Genomic DNA, 25975 nt, shown 5'->3' with positions numbered 1-25975 from the left:
GGAAATGTATCATTATTTTGGAATGCAAATCATGAAACTCCCTCATTAATGTTCCATTTTTTCAGAGACGATATTTAGTGTTGTTGTTTTTTTAACTGTGCACCTCAATTTATTAGGGCCAGTGAAAGCCCTTTTGGAATTGTTTCTGATATAAAAGTAGTGCTTTGGTGCCATCTTGTGGCATGTTAACTCATTCACTCCCAGCCATTTTCATTGAAGCAAATCACTTCGCTCGCGGCTGTTTTACTGGATTTTGACTGCTTTTCTAAGGCCCCCAAAATATGATGTTATAATGCTATAAAAACATGAAAAGTATATTTATATCTGTTTCCATTTTGCAGCAATTAGCATTAGAATATAGCTAAGTTGCTTCAATATTTATATTCCTGGTGAAAACACTGTCAAAAAGAGCTTGTCGCAACATGGCCCTGGTTGATCGCATACTGTGCTGCCACCTGCTGGCCGTTTTTGTAATAACTATCATTGCTTCAACCCTTCTCTTCAGTTCAGAGGCTGCATCAAAGCCTTCTGTAGGCTCTAGCATTAAAAACAACAACAACAAAAAAAACATATAAATACGTCTTTGGGACACTGCTAATATTTAAAATAGAACATATTTTTAGGAGCAAATTAGTTAATAATGTTGGAGTGATGGGAGGGGCTTATGTTAGTCAAGCCAAAACACTGTCTAATGAAAAAGAAGTGCTTTGGAGCCGCCATGTGTCATCGGTAGGCAATTATAAACCTGTTTAACGACCAAAATATTTACCGCTTGCTCGTATGTTAGCTGCGATCAAAAGTTACATGTCGCCAAATCACTGCTTTTGTATAAATAGTCTTTTAAAATTGTCTTTGAAAATGACGATATCTATTTCTTAACGTTAAAGGGGCTGCGCTCTTATAAAACGTCTTTACTGTGATGCAGCGCAGGCGAACGCTTTTAATGCAACGTAACGGAAATGTCACAAAATGCCAGGAAAATCAGAGACGCTTTGCGCAGAACATCATAAAGACGAGAAAAAAAAAATGCAATGAACACATGAAATATAACATGGAGGCAGGGTGAAGGTGAGAAAAAAAATAAATAAAAAAAAGACGTGAACTGAAGAATAGCGCGTACGGCTGAATGCTAAAAACCGGAGGGAATTATTAAAGCATTCAAAAGCGTTGAAAAGAATCCAGGGACAGATCGAGAGCAAAAAATGAAAAGAGCGGATCATGGGCCATGTCCTTGTCTGTTCTTCGGCTTTGTCCTCCCACTTGGCCGTGCAGGATGTGCTCAGTGCAATCAAGCATACGGTACATTCAATTGATTAAACACAAAACTTGCAAAGGCCAACGGTTTGTATTTTTCGTCTCTTTTTGTTTGCTCGTCAGCCGCCGCAGACGAAAAATGGCCGACGTTCAGCGAGATCGATAAAAGGCGAAAGCCCTTGAAGTAGACAAGTTGGATATTATCTCCCCTGATTTTTTTAAATCAGCACTAACTACTTTTATTTGTAGTTTCTACCCCAAGACCTTAGTTCAATTGTCAGACAAGTTGGACGAAGTATTTTGGCAATATATGGCTGATAAACAACAGGTAGATGATGAGCAAAAGGGGGATGACGACAGAGCCTTGAGGAACACCACATCCGCAAGTCGTCACACTACTCTACTCGTTTTTTTTTTTTTATCTGAAATTTCAGAATGAACCGAAAATGCACTATAACCTTTACAGGTCATTCGACCTTTTTTAAATTTTCTGAACTACTACTTACATTTTTATTTATTTATATTTTTTAACTGAAAAAAATGATTTTGCCTCTCACCCCAACTTTGGGCTAGGCTCCGGCTCGGCTTCTAATGAGGATAAGCGGTCGAGAAAATGGATGGACGGAAGGGCTAATAAAGCTAATTAGATGGAAATGAATGGAAATGACTTGGGACTAGTAAGGTCAGAATTCGTAAAATATGAAGCTCACATTGAAAAAGTGGGGGGGGGGGGAGCAATGAAGTAGCTAATCTAAAATAAATCAAGGCCCGATTGGCGTCGGTTGCCTAGCGATCACCCTAAACGACTGACGCACTCTCGACTTGTTGCAAAATAGGCCGTCGGCCCGCGTTAATGGCCTCCGACGGCTCACGGCAGAAGCGCGGGCGCAAATCATTTCTCCGGGCAAACATGCTGTTTGAAGAACCGAATGTGTGACACGTGCTGAAGAATGCATGTGACAGGCTTGACAGCTTACAACGCAGACGCACCTCTATCGGCTGAAAATAGATGTGGCGGCGGCAGCGGCGGCATTGTTACAAGCCGTGTTTTTTTTGTTTTTTGTTTTTTTTGATATGCGACACCTGTGCCATCTCGCCTCAATTTGGGCGCGTGCCTTGTCCGCGTTCTCTGACAATGGCGGGCTGCGCCAGGCCACCGTCAGCCACAAAAGTAGACACTTACATTGGAAATAACTAGAGCTGCAATGATATCCAAACGTCCCGATAAAATGTTGTCACGATACGATAATTATCACGATATTGTGGGGATGTTGGTGATACAAAATAAGGTCACAATATTGAAAAAAAAAAAAAAGGAGCTCAAAGTAAAAAACAAAACAAAAAACAAAACAAAAACATATATATATATATATATATATATATATATATATATATATATATATATATATATATGATAAAAAACCCTACAAAATCACTACTCACTGTTCACAAGAATATTACGTTCTCCTTCATCTGACCATTAGCGTGGATTTTAAAAACAGAAGGGCCAAAACATGCCTTGTGAAAATTAAACTGCACTAAAAAATTGGCCACCAGAGGGTGCTAGACCTGCACATTTTATTTATTTTTAACAGATTTTGCTTTTAATATCGTGACATGACGCTGATGATATATTGTGGCAGTTTTAATATCACAATATCACGATAATGCCGTTATCGTTACATTCCGAGAAATAACGTCACGGTAATTGGATTCAATGTTATGGAAAATATGGATTGAAGTTACACACAAGCATGATTCAGAGATGGTTGAGTAGCATAGAGAGCCCACTTGAAAAGAAAAAAAAAAAAATTAAAAGTACAATCGACCCCCACATACTCGCTGTTCGGCACCCACGGCACCCACCAAACACATTATTGTGTTGATGTTTAGCAAAACATTTTTTCTCCAATGCATTTCAATGGCCAACCCACAAATGGACTGTAATTGTAAAATTATTTAAACCTCAAAATGCAAGCATGAAATGTATCGAAAATACTGTCCGTATGTAAAATTGGGATGAGTAGCAACACTATTTTGTTCTAAGCGAAGTTTGAACAACCGGAACGTCTTTAACCAAATTACAAGCCCGGCTCGTCTGTTTAATTTTTCATCAGTTTTCGTCCCAAATGCAGACGGTACCACAAGTGTGTCACACAGACACAAAAACACCATCTGTCTTATGTTATGTTGGACAGAAATGGGTAAAAAAAAAAAAAAAAAAAAGTGGTAATTAGTGACACTACACAGAACACATGCATGTCTGTTAGGTTGAACCACATAAATGAACATCGTCCACGTGCTCCGTATTTGGTCATTTCGGTGCTGCAAATCCGGCAAAATTTGAACGCTCGATGGCGCTGATGTCATGATGCACTCATTATGGTTTGACGGCTTATTTGTAGCAACAGCCGCACTTTTTTTTTTTCTTCTTCCTGCACTTGTCATCCTGCAAGCATAACGTGTTGCTCTTATATATGGATTGAATTAACGACCATACGCGTCTGCGCTTTTGGGATCCAACCTCAGAGCATAACAAAGCAAAGCCATTAACAGAAGCCTCATTAAACATTTGACCCTCGAGTAATATATTTACAACAATATTGGTAAATATTTTCGACGACCTTTAATGGCCATTTCCAAATACGGATGGTCGAGCCTTGGCTGAGGTCTGCACAAAGCGGAGTTCCGCTTGTGTTTATTTATTTATTTTTGATGGCAACAACCTGACCGCGACTCTTCAAGCTGGTGTTCGCGAGCAGCTGGGAGGAGCAGATGGATGCGATGATTTTGGCAGCCAAACACGCTAACAATCAACCCAATTTTCACACCCGACGTCCAAATATTTTCAACAAACAAGCCACGAGCGAGAGCCATTCTTCTCGCTTCTCCTTTGGCTCGTTTGAGTCAAGTGCAAAACTGGGATTTGATGTGATGTTTTATTGGAATAGGGCTGGATTTACACGACATAGAATCTGTTTTCGCTGTCTTGTTTCTATGCACATTTTAAGTGACACAAATGGCTGCGTTTGCGTTGACCAAACACGCCGACGCCCACAAGAGACTTATTGCGTCATACCATCTCAAATTGAGCCGTAGCATATTGAATCGAATCCCACTGAATGGAACCAAATCGTGTCTGGAACTGTAAAACCGTTGAACATTATTATGAACAACAGTGTGATAGTAATTAGTAAGTTAGTATGTTGGTAATTTTTCAGTCTTAGTTTTTCATACATTTTTACACTTTTCTGCCTTTCTGTCAGTTTTCTGACATTTATTTTTTATTTTTTTGGTAATTTTTGAACATATGGTAAATTTTCAGCCTCGATTCTTACCTTTTTGGACATTTTATGGCTATTTTCGGACATTTTTTTTTAACTGCCTTTGCTACCAATTTTCTGACATTTCTGGAAATCTTGTGGACATTTTGTGGTAATTTGGGGGATTTCTTAATTTGTTTTTAGACATTTTATAGATTTTAAAATTTTGTTTTCTGCATTTAAGAAAAAAAATTGACTTTTTGACCGTTCTGGGTAAATTATACGGTAATTTTCGGGATTTATTTTGTTTTTGGACATTTTATAATTACTTTTTCAATATTTTCTTTCCTGCCTTTTCTTTTTTTTTCTTTTCTTCTTTTTTCTTTTTTTTTATAATTTTCTAAACGTTTTTTTTTTTTTTTTTTGGGCAATTTATATGGCCATTTCCTGCCTTTCCTCCTCCTTTTTGGACATTTTATTGTCACTTTTTCAACATGTTAAGGTATTTTTTTAAGCATCCATTTTTTTAAAAATCCATCTACCTTACCTTTCATCTCTTTTTCTGACAACTACAAATTTGGACTCTGACATTTTTTTTTATATATATATACTATTCATTTCTTAAATTCTAAAATTTAAATTTTTCTAAATCATTGATTTATTCAAGAATATTTTACCTAAAAATGTAATATGTAACATATATATACAAATATATATGTATATTTTTGACTATTTATTTATTTTGTGGTTTAGTGCCATCCAGCCTTAGTTCAACTTAAGGACGTTTACATGTAGCTTGTAGCATCTGCTGCTGTTTGAAGGAGACGTTTATATAAAAAAAACAACAAAAAAAAAAAAAAAAAAAAAAAAAAAAAAAAATTGTCTCTACAAATCCAATTGAGCAGATGGGGACAAAAAAATATATTAAGAATTTATATATATGCAATCAAACAAGTTCTTTTCCTAAAAACAAGAACGTCTGCTACTTTTGTCTTTTAAACACTTGCCGACGAGATGAACGTTAAACGCTTTCACATGTTCTTTACGCTGATCTTACGAGAAAAGTGCAATAGTCTTTACTTACTTTGCCCCGGCAAGCAGCTCATTAGCAGGCTGTAATTTAAAAGCAATAGCTGGATTATAATTACGCCGGCATGCTGCTTCAAGGCACATCAGGTGTAGAAGTGGACATCTCGGTTTCTCGCTGGCTGTGCTGAAATATCAGCATATTACTTGTACTTTTGCAAGCTCTCCTGCCAAAAAAAAAAATATATATATTTATAGCATGAGCGTCTTCCACATTCCTCGGAAAGTATTAGGAAATCCTCTTGAAGTGAGCCCCCCCCCCCACGGCACTCGGCCTTTTAATGTGTCGCCACTCTGCGGCAGATCGCCGCTTTTTCGAGATCATTATGTCAGAGTTATTGCCGCAGCTGTCCTTTGCGTTGGGAGTCGGGGTGAGCGACAACAAGTCTCTGCAGAGGGGCCGCGCGACTCCGAGCTCACTTATCCGGCCCGGGAGAGGAGAGACGAAATGAGGAGGCCGGCCAAGTTAACTGGCACCGCGTTACACTCTTTGACGAGGGCCGTAAAAATGCGGCAAATTAGCTGACTTTAATGTAAGCGATCGACGGACGACTTCAGCGCCATGAGGGACCCCATGAGGAATTTGACAAACTATTTTCCGATTGTGTTAGACCTCGTTGGGCAGCCGGAGCTCATCCCAGATGACTTAACAGATGGTTACGCTGCATTCGAGGACTGTCGGAAGTCGGAAATATCCGAGTTGAAATTTCCCAGTTCCGACCTCAAAGCGTTCCGAGGTCAAAGTAAACAACCAAAATGGCGGATAGTGATAAATTGTTTTTTATTTTGGTCCTCAAAACTCAATTTGACCTCCAGAAAAGTTACCTTTTTTGCAATTTTGCTTCATTTATTGTTTTAATCTTATTTCATAAGCATTCCATACAGTTAAGTAGTTTATCATGCAGGGATATAGCGGCAATACTGTCACGTACGTTGCGTTACATGAAGTTATGGTAAATATTTATGAATGAAGAAAGCTATCTAGTTTTATACTCGAGTAAATTGTGTTTTGCCATTCAGAGTGATATCACATTGTAGCCCGCCGGTGAAGTCGGCGTCCTTGTTTTTTTCCGACTTCGAGAGTGGAATTTCCGAGTTCCCGGACGCACTTCCTGGTTTGAACTCGGATATTTCTCACTTCCGACCATCCTCGAATGCAGCAGTAGTGTTTTGGTAGTATGGCTAACGTAGCATTAGCTAACTTTTAGGGGTTAGTGTTCAGATTCGGGTTAGACTTATAAGAGTATACAAACAATAAAAATCCAATTTTCCAAAATGTGTCATTTAAAGTGTTGTTTACGTGAGTATAACAACACGGTTCAAACGAATCAAGTCACATTACTTGCTGGCATTAGCGCCGAGCCCCAGCAAGCCGGGTCAGGCCGACCGGCTGCTGGAGCCGCGGCGAGTTGGAGCGCTCCCTCCCCTTACACTTTCTCTGTCACGACAAATATTTAAAGGCAAACGTGAAGACGAGGCAGCAAGGAGCAGCTGGATCGGAAGACATCATTTAACGCGCTCGCAGCTGCTACGTCGCCCCCCCCCCCCCCCCCCTTTACCCCTGCGCGGGAGTGTGAAAGTTAAGCAAATGTGGTCTGCGGGCCTGCGACGATAAATATTTCAAGCGCAGGACTTCGCCTCGTCTCTCTGCATCACTTCACGCCGTCGCTCTTCCCCTCGCCGGTTCGCACTTAAAAAAATAAAAACGGCGACGACACAAAAAGGCAGCACTCATGAGGACAAGCTGTATTAAAGGGCTGCGGTCGACAGGTAACCTTTTTTTCCCTCCCCCCCGCTACTGCCCGACGCGGCGGCCGCTTGGCACGGGTCCGTGTCAAGCGGCCGACGCCTCGGGGGGAGAAGACGGCAACGACGACGAAAGGGAAGCAGACAAGCTATGAAGTCATTGAGTGTGTAATTCGGAGAGCGTGTGAGGTGAATATTTGACGAGAGCTGAGCACATTCCAAAGACGGCGACCGTTTTTTTTATAATCTTACCTTATGTTTAAAAAAACTGCAAACTACAACCCAAAACTAGATCAAATTCAACTAAAACACATTTTTATGAATATATCCCAAAAAGTAGTGGTTCCAAAGGGCAGTCATCCAAATCCTTGGTTTGCTTAGCTCCTGATTATGATGACCACTCTCTTTAATGGTATGATAATCCCTTCAAATGTTAATATTAAAAATAGTTATGAACACATTCACTGCCAGCCCAGCAAAAATGTATCATTTGACGTCTTTTTCCGTCAATGGCAGTGAATGAGTTAAACTAGCCTGATTGGAAGAAAAGAGTCCAGCATCTTTTGAAAAGAGCGTGACACAGGTGCTGACTCATTGCGACCTGGACAGCCGAGGTCACAGGCGAATGAGTCCCCTTGTCAGTCGACATGCGCTTTTCCCCCAAGACATCCCCTTAAACGCACTTGATGGGAAGTCTCCTCCGCAGCCTGATGAACTTGACACTTTTCCACCTCTGTGCCATTTTCTGCAGGGGCACTTTTTACGCCAAGCGTCACTCCGCATCAGCGCGGCGGCATCTCGCAAAAGGGGGGGGGGGGCCTCACCTCGGCCTCCGCTGACGTGTCCCGCCACATCGCCGGGTAATTGACGAGAACGCGGGAGGCCGCGGCCGACGTGACAACTCGGGGGGGGGAATCTGCTCCCGAGCCCAAATAGGCTATCTGGGGCGCAGATGAAGTGGAATATTAGAAATGGTAGCACAAACCGACGCAGCCAATCTGAAGTATAAATTGTTTTCATGCTGGAAGGCAAAAATTCATGAACTCGCCGATGTTTATTCCGCTTTTCCCGAATAGCTCAAAGTCTCGACGCGGGATAAGCAATCTTACGTTTCAGAATCAATACAGCCGCCTTGCGATTGAGTGGCGACTTGGTGTTAGCCCCGCCTCTCGCCCAAAACTCAGCAAGGGATCGGCTCCAGCTCGCATGCAAGCCTCACCGGGATAAGCGATACAGAAAATGGATGAATACTCGAGACAGTGGCCAGTGGCCACCCATTGCTTGCTGACCCTTTGCTTGATCACTAACAATTGTTTCACATCTCTATTGATTTGCCTTTGTCTTGTAAATCCGCCCCAAAGGTTCCCGGGAGCAACGTTCGATCACGAGTGGACGGAAAGCCAAGTGAGGGAACGCAAAGTTGTTTTGCGAGGGAACGCAAAGTTGTTTTGCGAGGGAACTCAAAGTTGTTGTTTTTTTCACCTACCATGTCACCTTCGCTGCGCCGTAAACACTTCCGGGTCATCTTCCATGTGACCAAAAGCGACGAGGACGGAACGTTTGTAAACATGAAACAAAGCAGTGGGAAAGCTTTCCCAAAGCGACGAGGATGGAGCATGTAATTTCCCACTGCTTTGTTTACACGTCGCTTTTGGTCGCAGGGAAGATGACCCGGAAGTGTTTACGGAGCAGCTAAGGTGACATGGTAGGCGAAAAAAACAACAACTTTGCGTTCTCTCGCGAAGATTGCGTTCGTTTTGCGGGGGAACGCAAAGTTGTTTTTTTTCTACCATGTCACCTTAGGGGCTCCGTAAAAGTGTGACAAACGTTTTGTGCTCTACTTTTCTACGGTGCGGTCGGGGAGGCCATTTGAAGTGCGAGCTGTTGCCTTTGCCGACTCACGCGGGGAATCGTTTGCTCCCACTCCGTTCGTCTCTGTTGGCTTCCAGGGAGGTAGGGTTTCATTAAAGCCGAAAAAGCCTCGTTTAGCATGTTTGTAAGAGGCGCTCATCGATCTGTTTGGCCCTCACCCATCCGAGTCCGAACCTTCACATTAGAGGCTTGCGTCGAAGCAGCAACGAGGGCTTGCACCTGTAATGATGTCTCACTTTTTTTTTTTAAACCTCCTTTTGTGAAGGCTCTTTTGATCTGGAGCTTCCCAGCTTGTTTTGTCTTTGTGGTACTGCTTGTTGTTAGTCCCCCACCACCACCCCACCCCTCTCATCTCCAACTCATTAGATTTGAGTAATGCTGATGTGATTTTGATATGCACTACGTAAATATCAAATGTGGCGTTAGACGCATCTCAGTGATTGTAATATAAAAGCCAGCAGCACGACAGATTCAGGAAAAATGAAACGTTTTGGTCACGTTTGTAGAAAGTAGGAATTCATCAATTTCAAATCACATTGCAACGTAGTAGAGTGCAATTTTCAAACTACAAAGAGCTGTAATTTGGAGAAAAAAAAATGTTGGGTTTATTTATTTTGATTATAAGTAGCATATTGCCACCTTCCTAAAAATAAGTCTTTTTTTTTCTTCCACTTTTAAAGAAATCAGTGTTATATTTAGTAAGTTTATTTCCGTGGTAGAAGTGATGATTATCTGTTATTAAAGGCATTTAAAAAAAATAAAAAATATGACTTAGGTTATTATTTTAAGAGTGTGACAATATTTTTAAATACTGTATATTGTTTAGTTAAATAAACTCAGTGCTTACCAAGTGGAGTCCACGTTTACGTATGATTGTTTCATGACACGTGAAAAGTTGAAGAGATAAAGCCGCAGATTTGTTTGCATTATTGTTGTAATCTGACGTTGTGACTTATGTTTACATTTGTCTTATGTATACAATTGTCAATGTAAAAGCTTAAAAGACCGCAAGTCAAAGTGTTTTTAGTAATTTAACGATTCTAATTGAAGCACAAAAATGAACTTTCATTTTAATTTATGGTTATTTTTTTATTTTTTATTTTAGCATGAGCTAAATGTATTCTGTTGTTAAAAAAAAAACATGGAAAAAGAACTTTGAAAAAAATGATCGCATATTAATTTGCTATGTGAAAAATCATGTCATTTTATTTATTTATGTTTTTTTTTTTTTTTACATTTTAGTTTTTCGGATGAAACTGAACACAGACTTCCCAAAAATCTTTATTAAAAAAAAAAAAAAAAAAAAAAAAACAGAACAAATGTTTTTCACAGTTTTTTACATGGCAGCGACAATATATTTTTGCGATATGATAAACAGGGCCTCCCACGTTTCTTTTTTTTCAGGTAACCTCAATTCTGCTTTCCCCGTCACATTATTGTAATGACCAATTCAAGAAAATGTGCTAAATGATGTTCAGTCAGCAACATTTCCATTCATTACTTAAAACAAGCATGACAGGTAAGCTGAGCCTTCCTTATCGTGCTCTTTTATTTGCAATGAAATATATATCAACTCATTCATCAGGCCTATAAAACAATGCACAACCCCAAGCTTTTGCAAGCGGCGCAAACAAGGGCGAGGAATGAACGCAACGTCTCGCGTCACCGTGTTGTTGTTGGTGGAATAACGGCTGGAAAAACACCGTGTGAATGAATCTGTCCTTCAAACATGTTGACGATGGACATGTCGCGCCGGGAGTCACATTCGCCGTGCGCTCGTGTTAACTTAGCATGCCGCGCAGGAATCGGATTTCAGACCGCTCGGGATTGCTTGTCGACATCCGGCAAAGCGCAAAACCCGCGCGCGCGTGTACGAACACTGCACACTAAACGGGAAGGTCTCCAGTTTGTGAAGTGCTGAAGTGCTTCCAAATGGGGAGAAAGCAGGAGGGGCACGACAGGGCCCAGTTGTTGGAGAGTCTCTTTGTCTGGCAGCAGATCGCTTTCTGCAGTGCACTTAACCACACGCGGGGATTTGATCAATGCGTGGGAGGGGAGGCAAGTCCGAGGTGATGGAGGTACCTGCCAGGGCCTCGCCAGCCGCCGCTCTGTTACTAATACACTCCCTCTCCCGGGGACATGAATCTCAGTCGCAGCTGGAGCCCGCACAAAAAAACAAAAGAATCCAGAGTGGATAGCGAGGCAAAACTTTTTTTTTTTTTACCGGAGAGACCATGTTTTTACCTGCATAGGTAGCTATCTTGGCGTTGACAGGTCAAAAATGTGGAAACTGCTCTCAAAATGAGTTTGAAAACAAGACAGTTAAACCACCATCCATCTCGGGTTTTTGTGATTCTTCTTTGTCCAGTTATCGCAATTTTGTTTCCCATTTTTTGCGTGTAATAACACAAAAAGTGGCAGCACACTATAAGAAGAGAAAGCCGGAAGTATTTCAAGTTCAGACTCATTTTTGCCGAAGAGATGATTGAAAATCTCAATCTTCTCCTGTCCTCAATTTTACAACTACCGAAAGCAATTGGTTGTGGTTTCATTTTATGATGTACACTTTTGGCCATGATTATTGGTGTATATAGCGAGCTCATAAACTTGCTAGTGTTTGTGTGTGTGTGTGTGTGGGGGGGGGGGGATTTGTTTTTGTCTTGACATTGCTCTTCCTGTTCTCTCTCAATATATGAAATCAATGATTTTGAATTACTTTAAAGTGTGTTTAAAGACCTTGAAAACATAATAGGGATGTCACAATAAGGGCAATATCGTGATATTCAAACTGCCACCGTTTTGTGCAGTTCTAGCACCCTCTAGTGGCTAGTTTATTAGTGCAATTTAATTTTCAATAGGGATGTTTTGGCCTTCTATGTTTCAAATCTATGCTAATTGTCAGCTGAAGGGGAACCTAATTTGGTTGTGAAGCGATCAATGTGTGCTTGCATTAGCAAGTAAGTGCCTCAGTATTGTTATTAGAGATTGTCGGTGGTTTATATGCGTTGCTGTTATGTACGAAAGCACAATATTGTGCTTTTTTTAAGTATGAGCTCTTTTTTTTTTTTTTTACAATATTGTGATCTTTTTTAAATATCGCCAAACTCCCCACAATATCGTGATAATTATCGTATCGTGACCTTCATATCGTGATAATATCGTATCGTGATGTTTGGATATCGTTACATCCCTAAAAAATATATATATATATATATATATTTTTTTATTTTGCATGTTAAAACATGACAATTTAGAGTCAGCCTAATAAATGCTCCATGCTTTTAATCGTTCTGTCGCTATAGTGAAACCGGTATATATGCAGTAGATGAACAAAGATACATTATTTGTAGTAAATAATTATTCGTCCAATTATGTGAAGCTGGATAATTTCATATGGCGCACCTGATGATAATCTCTTAGTAGGCATTCAACAACCTCGTCCATCATCCGACTTTATCATGTGGGGAACCATGTTGGGCTGCCTTGTATGGCAGTGGCTCTAGGGGGAAAAAAAAACAGCCAAACAAACATTTAAAATATGCACTATTAAATTATCTATTACAACATGATTTGGGCATATGGTAGCAAAACTATCATGTAATCCAATCCAATGTTGTAGTTGTCAATATAGTTCTTAAAAAAAATAAAAAATAAAAAAAAATCCTTAATAAAGACACTGAAAAAGTGATGAGACTTCAAACTGTCTCCGACATCATCAAACATGACCAACATGTCATCATAAACTCATCAATAGCATTTTCACTTGTGGATGCAGCTCTTCATCACACCCGCACGTCAACAATTTTGCAAAACATTTGAAGCGGATAATGCTGTTACCTAATGCTACACTGAGCGAACACTTGCAGATCAGCTTACCTTTTGGCTTTGGAGTCCAGCTTGAAAGTGGCTATTGGGCTTCACCCCACCTAGCTTCCAAATCATGGGAGCGGTATCATGTGAATTAGCCTCACTTTTGCGTCACAGTCTGTCAAAATTCAAAATGGATCACTGGAAATAGGCAAGCACTCCAGACATTAGACTGTGCACAAGTTAAAAAAAAAAAAAAAAAAATCAATTTCCAAATGATCAAGAGAACGTTTGTTTGCAAATTGTAGTTTATTTCCAGTGATACAACCAGAAGAGTTGGAATTGACAGTTTACAGTACGTGCACACGAATGACCTCTCATTGGTGGGCAGCATATTCGAATTGACATTATGAACATTAAGTGCATCGGGTTAGTCAGTTTTTTTTACGATATTGCACAGCCTGCGACCACATGCAAGTCAGTAAATAATAGTCATCATCTAAAGCATGGCCGATATTTTTATTTTTTCGTCTAGTTCTTGCGGCTTTTGATGAAAACGATGAGCAGCTCAAAAATATTTCGACGTTTCAAGCTTTCCATTCTGACTTCCGACACTTTTATGCACATTGCCCGCAACTTTCTTTAATTGCACTGAATGAGAAAGAGCATCGCAAGATTGACATTACTGGCCCTTAAATAAAATTACGCGTAAACAGTCGATAAATAGCAACGACTTCCGCAGCCAATTTGAGGTCAAAAGGAAGCTGAAAAAGTGCAAAATATGCTTCAATTCCATGACGTAGACTTCTCAATCGAGCGTTAACTAGACTGACGCAACAATCCATCACGCGGCAACAAGCCGTCTTCCTCTAGCGGCATTTCCTCCTTGTGCAAATGCCGCTAACACAGCTAACAAAAAAACAGCCTAAAAAAAAACAAGTTAACCAAGTTCCCCCCCCGCGTGAGAATTGATCGACGGTGCCGCAGTGATTTCAGGCTTTGTGCTTTCGGCGGGAGCGAGACTGATTGGCCGCACTTTTAAACCGAGCGAGGGCATTGATTTGGAGATTAGGGCTTTCCAGCGGCACGCGGCGGGGAGAAGGACGGCGCTGGCCCTGCTTTTTTTTTTTTGTTTTTGTGCCGGGCACCGTGTTTGCCTTCCCGCCCTGTGGGCAGACGCATCCTTGACACACACAAACACACCGCATTGATTTCTGGGTAGGCATTAGAGAGCATTGAGTGACACGGCTTGAGAGGGGTGAAGTGGTCGGGGGGGGGGCGACACCCACCCCGGAGCACATCGCGTCCAAACAAACATATTCCACCTCACGCTCGTCTACTCACACACTGGCCAGCCACTCGTCGTCCCCTCCGATATCCAAACAGTTTCACGGGCGCCTTTGACGTTTACGGTTTGCTCTCTGGCTCTCCCCGTTGCGTCAGCCTCCATTTTGTTTGTTTTTGGCTTTCCGCGTTGGGTTTGTTTGGTCGGTTTGGCACACGGCTGAAAACATCCAGCAGCTGTTCGATGGATCCGCCGAACATAAACCCTCCCATTCTGTTTCATTTCAATGGAAGCTAATTCAAATGACCATAATTTGGAATTTGACCTTAATATTCTAGGAAAAGTCGACCAAAAAAAGAAAAAAAAAAGTTACGGATAGTGTAGCAGTTCACGTCCTACACAGAGACGGTGTTAAATGTTTGTCCCTGCAATGACTTCAGCTTTCAACAACTGTTAACAAGGATAAGTGGTACAGAAAATGGATGAAAGTCGCAAAAATGAACAAAAAGATAAATAAAATCACACCCAGGGGTCCGCCACATCATTTTATATGGCGCACTAAAGCAAATCCTGTTTGTCTACTTAATTAGCAAAAATTGTCTTTCACATTCACAAAACCTTGAGATACTGCAAGCATTTTGTTACAAACCTTTTTTTTTTTTTATTATTGAACAAAAGTTGAACAAAATATTAAGTCATCCATTGTTAGTGCGTGACCTTAAATTGTTTATAAACTGAATTTGGGGTCGAACCAACCAGTCGATTTAACCACTTCGCAATGACGGTTAGTGTTTGCGGTTGATTGATTGGCGATCACGTTTTCGGCACGTACAGGACAGACGCTTCGCAGAGAACAAGAAGAAGTGCCTCAAGCGCGTGAAAATATTTGACTAAAAAGGAGACGGTCACTTGCAAAATATTAAAAGTCCGTCTGTAAAGGCACATGCTAACGTTAGCTGCTAAACACGCTAAATCCTCAAGTCAGCTTTTAGCAAATTCACCAAATGACCTATTTTTAGTCTTTTTTTTTTTCCTTCTTTCTAATACTGTAGGAAATAGCGACCTTCCAATTTGTGTTATGTGAATTGATGTCGGACTTCTGTAAGTCGCGACTGTCTGATTAGCGTTGGACCGACGCACATGTTGCGTTCGACTTTCGAGGTTCCGCTGTATGTGTCGGTGTGTATGTGTTCCTTTCACGTCCGTTCTACTTGTGTCACAGTGCCTGCATGTGTTTGGGAGGGTGTGCGCGTCTATGTGGAGGGGACGCAGTCGAGCGGTCCCTGCCAGAGGCGTACAGAGGCGAGCGGTCACGCGGCCCCGACAGTGAAGAGAGCAGAGTCCCCTGTCAGTGGCTCTTCTTAACACACCGCTGCTCGCCATGCGGGGACGTGCTAGGGTGCGGTTGACAGTACCGAAAAAAAGAAAAAAAAAAAAAGAAAAGAAAAAGGGGAGATAAACAGAGTTCATTTAAAACAAAAGTGTCGGATTTAAGTGGACAGATGGAGGAGAGAGCGAGAGGCAAACACTTAAATGAAGGCCTGATAGTTGATATTGGAGTGATTATAAATTAAACATTTGTTGGCTGGTTGTCACAACGCTAACAACCCCAAAAAATAGGCACACGTGCACACACAAATGGCTTGGGGCAAGGCGGGGTTATGAAAAGCCATTTGAGTGTTTGTTTATCCTTGATGCACGCCAATACAACAAAGGCCTACTTCAAAATAAAAGCCTTCCAAATAACACAACTACGTGGGCATTAATACAATACCCTTCATATGCTTTTATTTTGAGGTTCCTGTCATTGTTGCGGTTGACTTAACTTGTCTCAGCGACTGCATTCGCGGCTAATGGCTAGCAACAAAGTGCCATTGGACTACTTTTCAAAGGCTGAATCTACAATCTATGCTAGTATATGGGGCTCAGGCAATAACTAATCACAGCTCATCTTTAGTAAAACTTTGTGAGCCGTGATTGGTCGATACCTAAGCAACTGTGATGTCATTGCTAGTCGACAGTTAAGTAGCAAAGTGGCCGCCCGCTGTGATGGATAAAAGCGGGTGGATTTTGCGGGATTAATTCATATTTCACAAACACAATTTTAATCAGAATACCGTGTTTAGACTAGTTGGGCCGCATAGAACATATTGTAAAGAAGATTTTTGGGTTCACTTCGCCTTTAAGTCTTTTCCTGCCGTTAACATTGACTGACGTTAACGGAAATCCCAACGAGTACTGCCATTAACGTTAATTGATGTTGTGAATAATCAGTGTTTGTCCCATTAAATATCATTCCCAGAGCGTTACTAAACAAAAAATATTAGTATCAAAGTCACTGTTGTGCAGAAAATGTATCTTTTTACAAAAAGCTTCTTTGCTCATTTTTTTCTTCACGTCATTCAAACTACCTATTTTTCAAATGCTAATTACTAAAGAGCGGAATAAGGTAGAATCATTTTTTCTTCTTCTTTTTTTTTTTTTTTTTAAATAAAAAAAAAAAGAATCATTTTTTCTAATGAGAGAATGGAATCAAAATATCTTTCACATGGTATCGACCATGTTTATGTAGTCATAGCACGTAATTTTCTGTTTGCCTTGAAAGATGAGTGAAAATGCTCAAAATTGGCTGACAGTCTTTTTGGATAACGTGGCAGTAAGAGTTAACTAAGCAAATATATACTTTACCCAACTGAATACTCAATCAGTAGAATTTTAAGTAGGCTACTCGAATGCTAAAATATTTTATATTTGCAGTCCTATTGATTAGTACACAGACCTTCAAATGGATATCAAGCATTTTTTTTTAAACAAAAACAAACAACTCTTCAAACTGCTTTCCACTGTTTTGAAAGGTTGCTTGTGCCCTGCGATTGACTGGCGACCAGTTCAGGGTGTCAGCTGGAATAGATTCCTGCTCACCTGCCTCCCAAATGAGGACAAGAGCTATACAAAAACGGATGGATAGATGTCTTTGTAAAGCAGAACAGGTCTTGTATTGGATCTCATTAGTGACTTTATAGTGCTGCTGTCTTGCACTACACACATTGGCTCTTTTGTGCGAGACAGCTTTGTCTCTCACACCTAATCCACCTTTTCTGCCATGACTCACTTTTCTCCAGCACAACTTGTTTTTAGCCTCCACGCTCCACCTCCCGGGGCCCTTCAGCGACACTGTAAAAGGTCGCGTCTGTGCCACCTTTAAAAACGCTGCGCCGCCGTGGGTCGGAGGGCGCGGCCGCGCGAGGGCGAGCAATATTGTTTCGTTCGTGAATTGAGCGAGTAAGTTAGACAGCAGAAGGGACTCAAAGTGACTTTTGTGAATGGGACACTGAGAGAAAGCGCGGTTTTGGACTCAAGGCCAGTATTTGAAATTTAAAACGGGTAGATTGTATATATGAGGTGAAAAAAATAAAAATAATACATAAAATTGTTGATTTTAACACTAAATTCATAATTAAATCTATTTATTATTTTTAATAATTACCCTCAGCAATTCTCAAAATGTACCTCTTCACGTTCTTTTCTGTGGAAACTATCCTCCGCTATCCATCCATCCATTTTCTTAACCGCTTTTCACCACAAGGGTCGCAGGGGTGCTGGAGTCTATCACAGGGGTACACCCTGAACTGGTTGCCTGCCAATCCGCAGGGCACACAGAGACGAACAACCATCCACACTCATAAGCACACCCAGGGACAATGCAAAGCGCCCAATTAACCTGCCAAGCACGTCTTTGGAATGTGGGAGGGGACTGGAGTACCCGGAGAAAACCCACACAGGCACGGGGAGAACATGCAAACCCCACCCAGGAAGACCGAAGCCTGGACTCGTTCTTGCGTCCTCAGCACTGTGAGGCGAATGTGCTAACCAATCGTCCACTGTGCCGCCCTATTCTCAGCTATTCACTGAAAATTCATACCGTGTTTTTTTTTTAATAATGTTCCAAGCTGCCACAAGATGGCGCCAAAGCCAATGCTAAGAGGAACATAGTAGCTGGTGTCAGCAGGTCTTTGCGTATATAACTGCACATGTGCACTTCCGGAGCATTTTTTCCAGACTCAAATCATCTGCAAGCCATTTACGTTTAAGGCTAACGTTGTAAGATGAGTTTCAAATAAAGTATTTCACTTTGTGTTACAGTAATGTGTAAACTGTTGGGCAACTTTAGAAGTGTGTGTGTGGGGGGGTCAATTTGTGTTTTCACTATTTGTGACAGTGCTCGTCCCAAATCTCCATGAATACTGTAACTTAATAATTAACTGTTTTATAATTAAATAAATACATAACTGTATATGTAAATCTTTTGCGGAGATGTTTTATCTTAATATGTACAACCTATCAATTCACCAGTTACTTCATGAAAAATGAATTTTAGAAAAGAATAAATACATTGAATAACGTAACGCGTCATACTTGGCCCACCCCTGTGCTGAACGTTTGTAAAAGTGACACGTATACAGACTTACACGCTGTGGAGTTGAGTTGCTCATCTTGCTACATATTCTAAACTGGCAGCTGCACGTCGTCAGTCCACAGCGGCGCAGCTTCTTCTTTCTATTTTGGTTCGGGAATCTTTGGCTTGGGGAGACACGAGCGACCCGAAGGGGCGGCCATCTTGGTCGTCTCCCCGAGCGATCCCCGGCTGGCCATCTCCGAGTTCGCGCCGCCCCGAGGACCGCCGGGGGGTTCCGAGATCCCGCGAGGCTGAAGCGGCGAGGTGCGACACCGGCCGGGGTGTTGCTGCCGGGCGCCGGCGTTAAAGCAAGGAAGGCCTGTGGACGGCGGGGGCAGCTGCCGACTCCTGCTGGCCAACGGCTTCGACGACGACTGTCTGAGCGGCTTGACAGCGGGAAGTGACGTGCCCTCGCGATAAGGAGACGCGGCGGCGACCGGTTCATGCGACGCGGCCGCGGGGTCCCGCCGCTTGCGGTGCCTCAGCTGCAGCCGGTCCGCCGGGGCCGACACGTCTGACGCGAGGCCATCAAGGGGAGCGTCGGCGTCAAAACAGGCCCCCGCGTCCCTCGTCTGGTCACTGCGGCCCTCGGTGGGGGGAGTTTTTACTGGTTTTCCCGGGCGCAAACGCTCGCTGAGGTTGAAAGGTATTTGAAGCTGCCGGGGAAGAGCAAAGAAAAATCCAAAGGATTAAAAAATGAGGATAAAATAGTTATGAAACAGCATAATGAGGCAGACTTGGAGATGTTTTTTGATGCTGCTCCAGAAATGACAATTTTTTATTTAAATTTTTTCATGTTTGATGTCGCAAAGACATTTGAATATTTTTGCAGCTTGCGAAAGGAAATTCTGAATCAAAAAGTCTCCGTATCTTTGACTTGTTTATTTGCTCGCAACATCACAGCTTGTTTGCGCTGCCAGTCACCAAACTATTCCTGGAACGGGAGAGACAAAGTCACGGAGGAAGCCCTGATTCAGCACTTAAGAGGAGAATAACCTTGGCGTGCGAGCGGCTGGATTCACGCCGTTTGAGGCGCTCGGTGACGGGCCGCCTCAGACCAATTCGGAGGAGCGCAAAGGCGCCTGTGACACAAAGTGCTGAGCCGCTTTTTTAAGTGGAAAATATGTCAGGACAGCCACAGAACACCATGGGAGTGCTATTGACATTGTGCGCGGGCACAATAAAGTGCCCATTTATTACATTTGAATGCTGGTAAATGCTGGCAAAAGCATTTGAAATGCAAGTAAGGTTACGCCACCAAATATTAAATGTTAAGTTCATTTAATCTATTCCAATACTTCTGCTCACTTGAAAGGTGGGTGGGTTCAAACAAAAGTTGCTCTGACCTGAGTTGTTGAACACATCTACATGTAAAAACCATGAAATAAAAGCTGGGATTCTGAACTTTTGCCCCATATTCATCTTTTGATCTAAAACCCAAATGTTTTCAGTATACAAAAACAAAGGAAGGGACAGCGTGACGTTCATTGAAGACACTTCCATTCTCAGTATAAAATATAATACCTTGACATTGTCATTATTTCACAGATCCGTTTGAACAGCTTGTTTGTTGTCACGTCGACAATATAACGGTAAGCTGGGCTGCAATGATTAACCTGTAACGCACAATGCTGGACCCGTGACCCCGGCTGACCCGCCGCATTCCCACCAGACGCTTGGATCTAGAAGGTAACGCTGACCTTCTCGCAACCGCTCAGAAGGAAGCCGAGGAGTGTTATTAGATAAATCCAGTCAACAAGAGGTGACGGCGCAGATGCTCGGGTCAGAATAAAAGCCAACGTTGCAGCATCAGTGTTCATCTGTCAGTGCATAAATGCAGCTTCCCGATGACCCGTGACCCAAAGAGGATGAAATCCTACTTGGTTGTGTTGAGGGGTATTCTTTAAGGCATGGCCGCTTTATTTACGCTATGAGTCTGAATCCGCCTGAAGCTAGCCAGAGCTATTAACAACATGAAGTGTGTTTTAGCACCGCCATTTCTTCAGGATGTGTGAGATTCTGTGCTGGTCAGGCTACTCTGCCTTCTGTTTCTAAGCACCACGGATTGCATGCTGGCTTTGGATGTCCGAGACCACAGCACCATCTCCTGGTACACACTGCTGAAAAATGTCTACATATAGGCTCGTCTGCATTTTCTCTCTTTTTTTTTTTTCTGTGAGCAACAAAACTTGCTTGCATTGAAAAAATGGAGTTGAAAAAACTAAAAACAAAAGTGCTTGCACAAAAAAATAATAATAATAAAAGACAACCGACTGAAACTACATTTTAGGTTTCTGAAATTAAACTATAATTACAGCAACTATGTGCTTTATTTTTTGTCTTTGTCAATATCAGGAGCTTTCGGCGTTCATTCTAAATGTATTATTTTGGTATTGTTGTATGTCCATACAGAAGAAGGAAGGCCATACAGTACTTTGAGAATTAAAAACCTAAAAACTTAAAATAACTATAAAAAACATTTTTTAAAAAACTAATACTAAAACTAATAAAAACTAAATTAAAATTAAATATTTTTGATCAAATAAATTATATGAAAAAAAATCTATAACCAAACAATTACATTCGTGCTTGAATATAATACAATTCCAGTTATCTCACTTCAATTAGTACTTAATTCCCAAAAATTCCCACTGAAAGTTTCTATGTTGAAATATCACCAAAATTCCCCATTTTAACTTCCCATGTAAATTTTCCAGAAATGTTCCAAACATGTTTAACCCCATTGCAAAATGATTGTTTGAGTGTCCATCTTACTTGAAGGTGTGACATCTCGTTTGCTCCACCTGGCAAGACCCCAAACAGCCCCCCCAACACCCGCGTCCAATCTGACCGATCTCCTCTGCTGCTTTTTTTCTTCTGAAATATGACCACAGCTGCTTAGAATTGAACACAGAAATAAGCATTCCCCGTTTAGTCGGCGCCAGGAGGAGGATGACGAGGACTTGGTGTCAGCAGAACATCATTATCAGACGAAGTAGCTAATATGGCACCACTCAATTTCCGAGTTGGATGAGGCCGGCACCGCGGCACGTCGCTTGCGAAAATGGTGATTCGGATGCGAGAGCACAGCGCTGGCCCGCTTTAGTGAGTTTGTCATGTCAGATGACACGCTTCTTCTTCGAAATATGACACAAAGTGTTGTAACGGGATCATTTCACATAAATGTAGAGCAAAACCCACATGGGGAGATGAAACCATGCGTGCGGCGTTTGACTTCATTCAATGACATGGAAGAAATCAAATAAAAGCACCGTAACAGGGGGTCCTCTGTTTGAAGATTTGATTTTATTTTTTAATTAATTATTTACTGCAATTGTGACTTTACTTCGACGTTAGCATAGGTTAGTGATAGACTTCATTTCAAATTTTAGTAAGATTGTAAACTGAGCACCCCCTATATGGACAAAAGTCTTGGGACGCACATCTTCATCATCTACGTCAGTGCTTCTCAATTATTTTCTGTCATGCCCCCCCAGGAAGAAGAAAACATCTCACGCCCCCCCCGCACCACTATAAATATAAATAAATATAATTATCTCCGTCTATCTCCGCCTATCTTCTCATCCCTGTTAAATATATTTTTTATGGTGTCACTTGAGGGTCTGCTACACTTCGTGCCTACACTTCATACTCATACTCTTCTGTGATGTGTGCAAAAACCCCTACACTACCGAGCGAATGCGTCACTGCCCCCTAATGTAGTGGAGGTGCAATTGCACTTTATTCTAAGACAGTAAAAAAATAAAAAAATATTAAATAAATAAATAAAATAAAATAAAATAAAAAAAGCATGTTCCCCTTGACAAAGCCTCGCCCCCCCCTGGGGGGGCCCGCCCCACTATTTGAGAAGCACTGGTCTACGTCTACATTCATTTGCGCTTCCCGAAGGTGCAATGCCATCCCAATACTTTCTCCTCATGTAAATATAAAGCACAAAAACAATGCAAAACGGTTTTCAAACATCCGCACATTGACAATAAAAAAAAATAATAATGTTCCGGAACTCAAAAGACTCCCACTGTGAGCGAAGCAAACGCATGCAGATGAAGGAGGGCATGCTTGACAGTCATGGTTGACGGTTAAGACGTTTCAGAGAGAGGCTCTACTGTACCATGCCCGGTCAGTGAAGTACTGCACTAGGTGCTCCACTCCTTGCCACAGTCATTATGTGTGGGCAGGCAGAGTTAAGAGGGGAAGATGAGGAGAGGAGGCGTTAGAAGATGAAGGAGTCCGAAAGAAGAGAGGAAAGCGGGCATAGAGACTTAAAAGCAGTTGGAACAAATTCAATACAGGATTACTTCATGCGTAGAGGAAAATCATATAATAGATCAACAAAGAGGCAAGTTTAACCGCTGTATGAATCGTCTATTTAAGTCTACAAGTACTTTGTAGATAATAGTTTTAAAAAAAAGGGTTGGGTACAAGCCTTATCTTTTAGTGGAGGGGGGGGGGGAGACATTTTGTATGTTTGATTTTGCCTTTATATATATCAACACAATGGATCAATCAAGAAGTGTAGGTCTCATAAAAAGATGGAATATGCCATAATATCATCTCTATAGGGCGTAGGGAACTCGTTTACAAAATGCAATCCGAGGGACTGCTGTTTTTGTTAGCAATGGCATTCAAATGGGCTCAACAGCTTCTAGATCTAGGTCGTTGATATGGTTGGGCTCACTGGTGCTTTTTTTTTTTTTTTTTGCCTCGTGCACTTGTAATGAGATCTCACACTTAAAAATTAAATATTGAAATAATTTAGAGCTCTACAAAATGGAGGCACGCGGCAAAAAATGGATGTGATCCTCGTGTTGGTAAATGCCATATTTATGTGAAAACGAACTGAAAGCCTTTGACTTACATCACATGTATTTTTGTATTGGAAATCCAGAGAAAATCTGACTTTATTTCAGGAAGCTTCACTGCCCCTCTCTTTTCTCCTACATTCCACTCCCACCGGTGTTGTGAGAATGAATGCAGCACTGATGATGCATTTGCCCAAAAAAAAGCCTCAAGAGCACTCGATGATGCTGAAATAACTAGGGGTGGGACAAAAAACCGATTCGACCGAACCATCGGTCGTCAAGGGGAGCTAAACGACCGTATCGGTAGCAGACTTGTCAACCGATGCAAAATCCGCCGGGAATCCTTAGATACATCGCTTGTAAAGCTGTGGACCGGATATCGCGTGGCTGTGAATCGGTTTCGAGTGAGGCTTTATGGTTTTCATAACAATAGCAAGAGTTCTGCGCCGTGCTCTACTTGTTTTGTTTACATTTCAGTAGCATCACTATTCAAGCTACTTCCCTGTTTACAGAGAGCTAGCAAAGTAGCGCTCAGAGACGCTTCATTCCCCGGATGTTGTAAACATAATGCAAAGACGTTACGCACCTTGGGGAGGAGCCTACCGTCAACGCCGTGCTCGCGACACGGCGCGCGCGCGCACAACGAGTGACAACATGCAACAGTGGAGACAGTTAGCAGAAGCTAACCCATGGCTATCGAGTCCTCTCGGCGCACTTGTATGTCCCGGGCCGGCGTTGGTACTGCGCGCGAGCCAAAAAGAATAACTCCCGTGACGATCCAATGCATGGATTCAAACCACACAGGTATGTCCCACAGCCAACACACCAGCTAAGCTAAAAGCACACTGCAAGTATCTCATTTCTCAGTTTGTGGCTCCCTGTCAATGTCTACAACTAGCATGATCAGCAGATAGGAGAACTGAGACGTGCCCGTGATTACGTCATCAAACGCAAAATGAACGACAGCCCAAAAAAACAAAACATAAACAGTAGTGATTCTGTGGTCATCATCTTGTCTCAGATTAAAAAAAACAAAAAGATGTCATACATTAACCAAAAATGAATGTGATGGCAAAGAAAAACAAAAATTGTTAATAAAAAGGGAAATGCACTTTTGGAAATATTTTTGTTTAAGTGGTTAAAATGTGTTTGATAGATTTATTGTTCCATAAGGTGGCTTCATATTTCTTTTGGCTGGACGGTAGTTTTATTTCATGTCTTAAATTTATGTTTCTGAAATACTTAATGTGCACATATTCTGTTTAATTGTGTTGGTGTCTTTTTAAAGGTTAAATATTTATATTTCAAATTGAATTATCAGCCTTTTTTTTTTTTTTCCTGATCCTTATTTTGAATTAAAAAAAAAAATAAAAAAATAAAAAACAATTATAACTCTCAATAACGACTAATAAATATTTAACCTGATACATTTTTCAGTCATATCGCCCATCCCTTTGTTGCGGTCCATTTAAATAATTGATTCTATATATAGAAATATAGAAGACATTTTTGTTTTTTGTTTTGTTTTTTTTTAACACATTTGTAGATACTGTAAAAATTTGTGGTGTTTTAAGATTAATGTTTACAAGCAACAAATGTCACTATAAGTTTTGAATATTGAAATGAATCGTATCGAATCGAAAATCGTATCGTTCCCAAACTTAATCGAACCGCATCGAACCGTTCTGTTCTGAAAGATAATCGTTTTTCAATCGAATCGCAACCTGTGTATCGAGATACATATCGAATCGGCCTCATGTCAGAGATTCCCACCCCTAGAAATAACCCAAGGTGTTCGAACAATGTGCCGCATTTATTTCACCTTCCCTCTTGATTGAAAAGAGTATGGCGTGGGTTCTATGCTTTCCTTCCATCTATTTTTTTTTCTTTTTACCTGCTCACCTGTTCATTTCCTGCCCATCTGTTTGCCTGTTGTTGAGCTCCTTTTTCTTTAACACTGTCATCCGACAGAGCTTGTTGCTGGATTCACTGATAGCCGAGTGTACTGTTTATAAGTACAATCCATGTTCTGTTCTTTTCTACAGACCCAGCAAACTGACGAAAACCCCAAAAAGGACATTATGCTCGATTACAGAACAACTGTAACTGTGGAACAGAAGACCGCAGAGTATGTTAGGGGACGAGGGGATGCGCTGCGCACAAAACAGCATCAGTGTGTAATTAAATCCAAAAATTAAATTGCATGAGATGACTTTTGGCTTTTAAACGGTGTAAGTGGTACTACAAAAAAGATGGCAAAATAAAAAAAGCAGGAAAGCGTGTTAGTGACTCACTCTGTCTGCGCTGGGGCATGCTGGGACAGGTCAAGGCCTGGTGCTGTGCCTGCCACGGGGGCGGCGAGGGGGTGGGCAGCACACCCTAG

At 41.5% G+C, this 25975-nt stretch overlaps 1 protein-coding gene across 12 annotated transcripts in view; it reads right to left on the bottom strand.

Moving 5' to 3' along the window:
- Positions 1-5741: 5741 nt before the first annotated feature.
- Positions 5742-25975, bottom strand: part of ccser2a (coiled-coil serine-rich protein 2a) — a 46896-nt gene continuing 26662 nt past the window's right edge. For 4 of the 12 annotated variants that reach the window (XM_077494893.1, XM_077494897.1, XM_077494896.1 and 1 more), the window contains exon 10: positions 13319-19425. In XM_077494893.1, the coding sequence (XP_077351019.1) occupies positions 18871-19425 (555 nt within the window). In that variant the 3' untranslated portion in view covers positions 13319-18870. Of the gene's footprint in view, positions 5771-12492; positions 12721-13097; positions 13207-13318; positions 19426-22901; positions 22942-25886; positions 25972-25975 lie in introns of those variants that run through there. The other 8 variants (XM_077494898.1, XM_077494900.1, XM_077494904.1 and 5 more) reach the window with 4 other exon arrangements.

The sequence above is a fragment of the Festucalex cinctus genome, chromosome 14 (genome assembly GCF_051991245.1).
Source record: "Festucalex cinctus isolate MCC-2025b chromosome 14, RoL_Fcin_1.0, whole genome shotgun sequence".
Classification (NCBI taxonomy): domain Eukaryota; kingdom Metazoa; phylum Chordata; class Actinopteri; order Syngnathiformes; family Syngnathidae; genus Festucalex; species Festucalex cinctus.
Note: the sequence above shows the minus strand (reverse complement) of the source record. Positions and strands in the feature narration are given on the sequence as shown.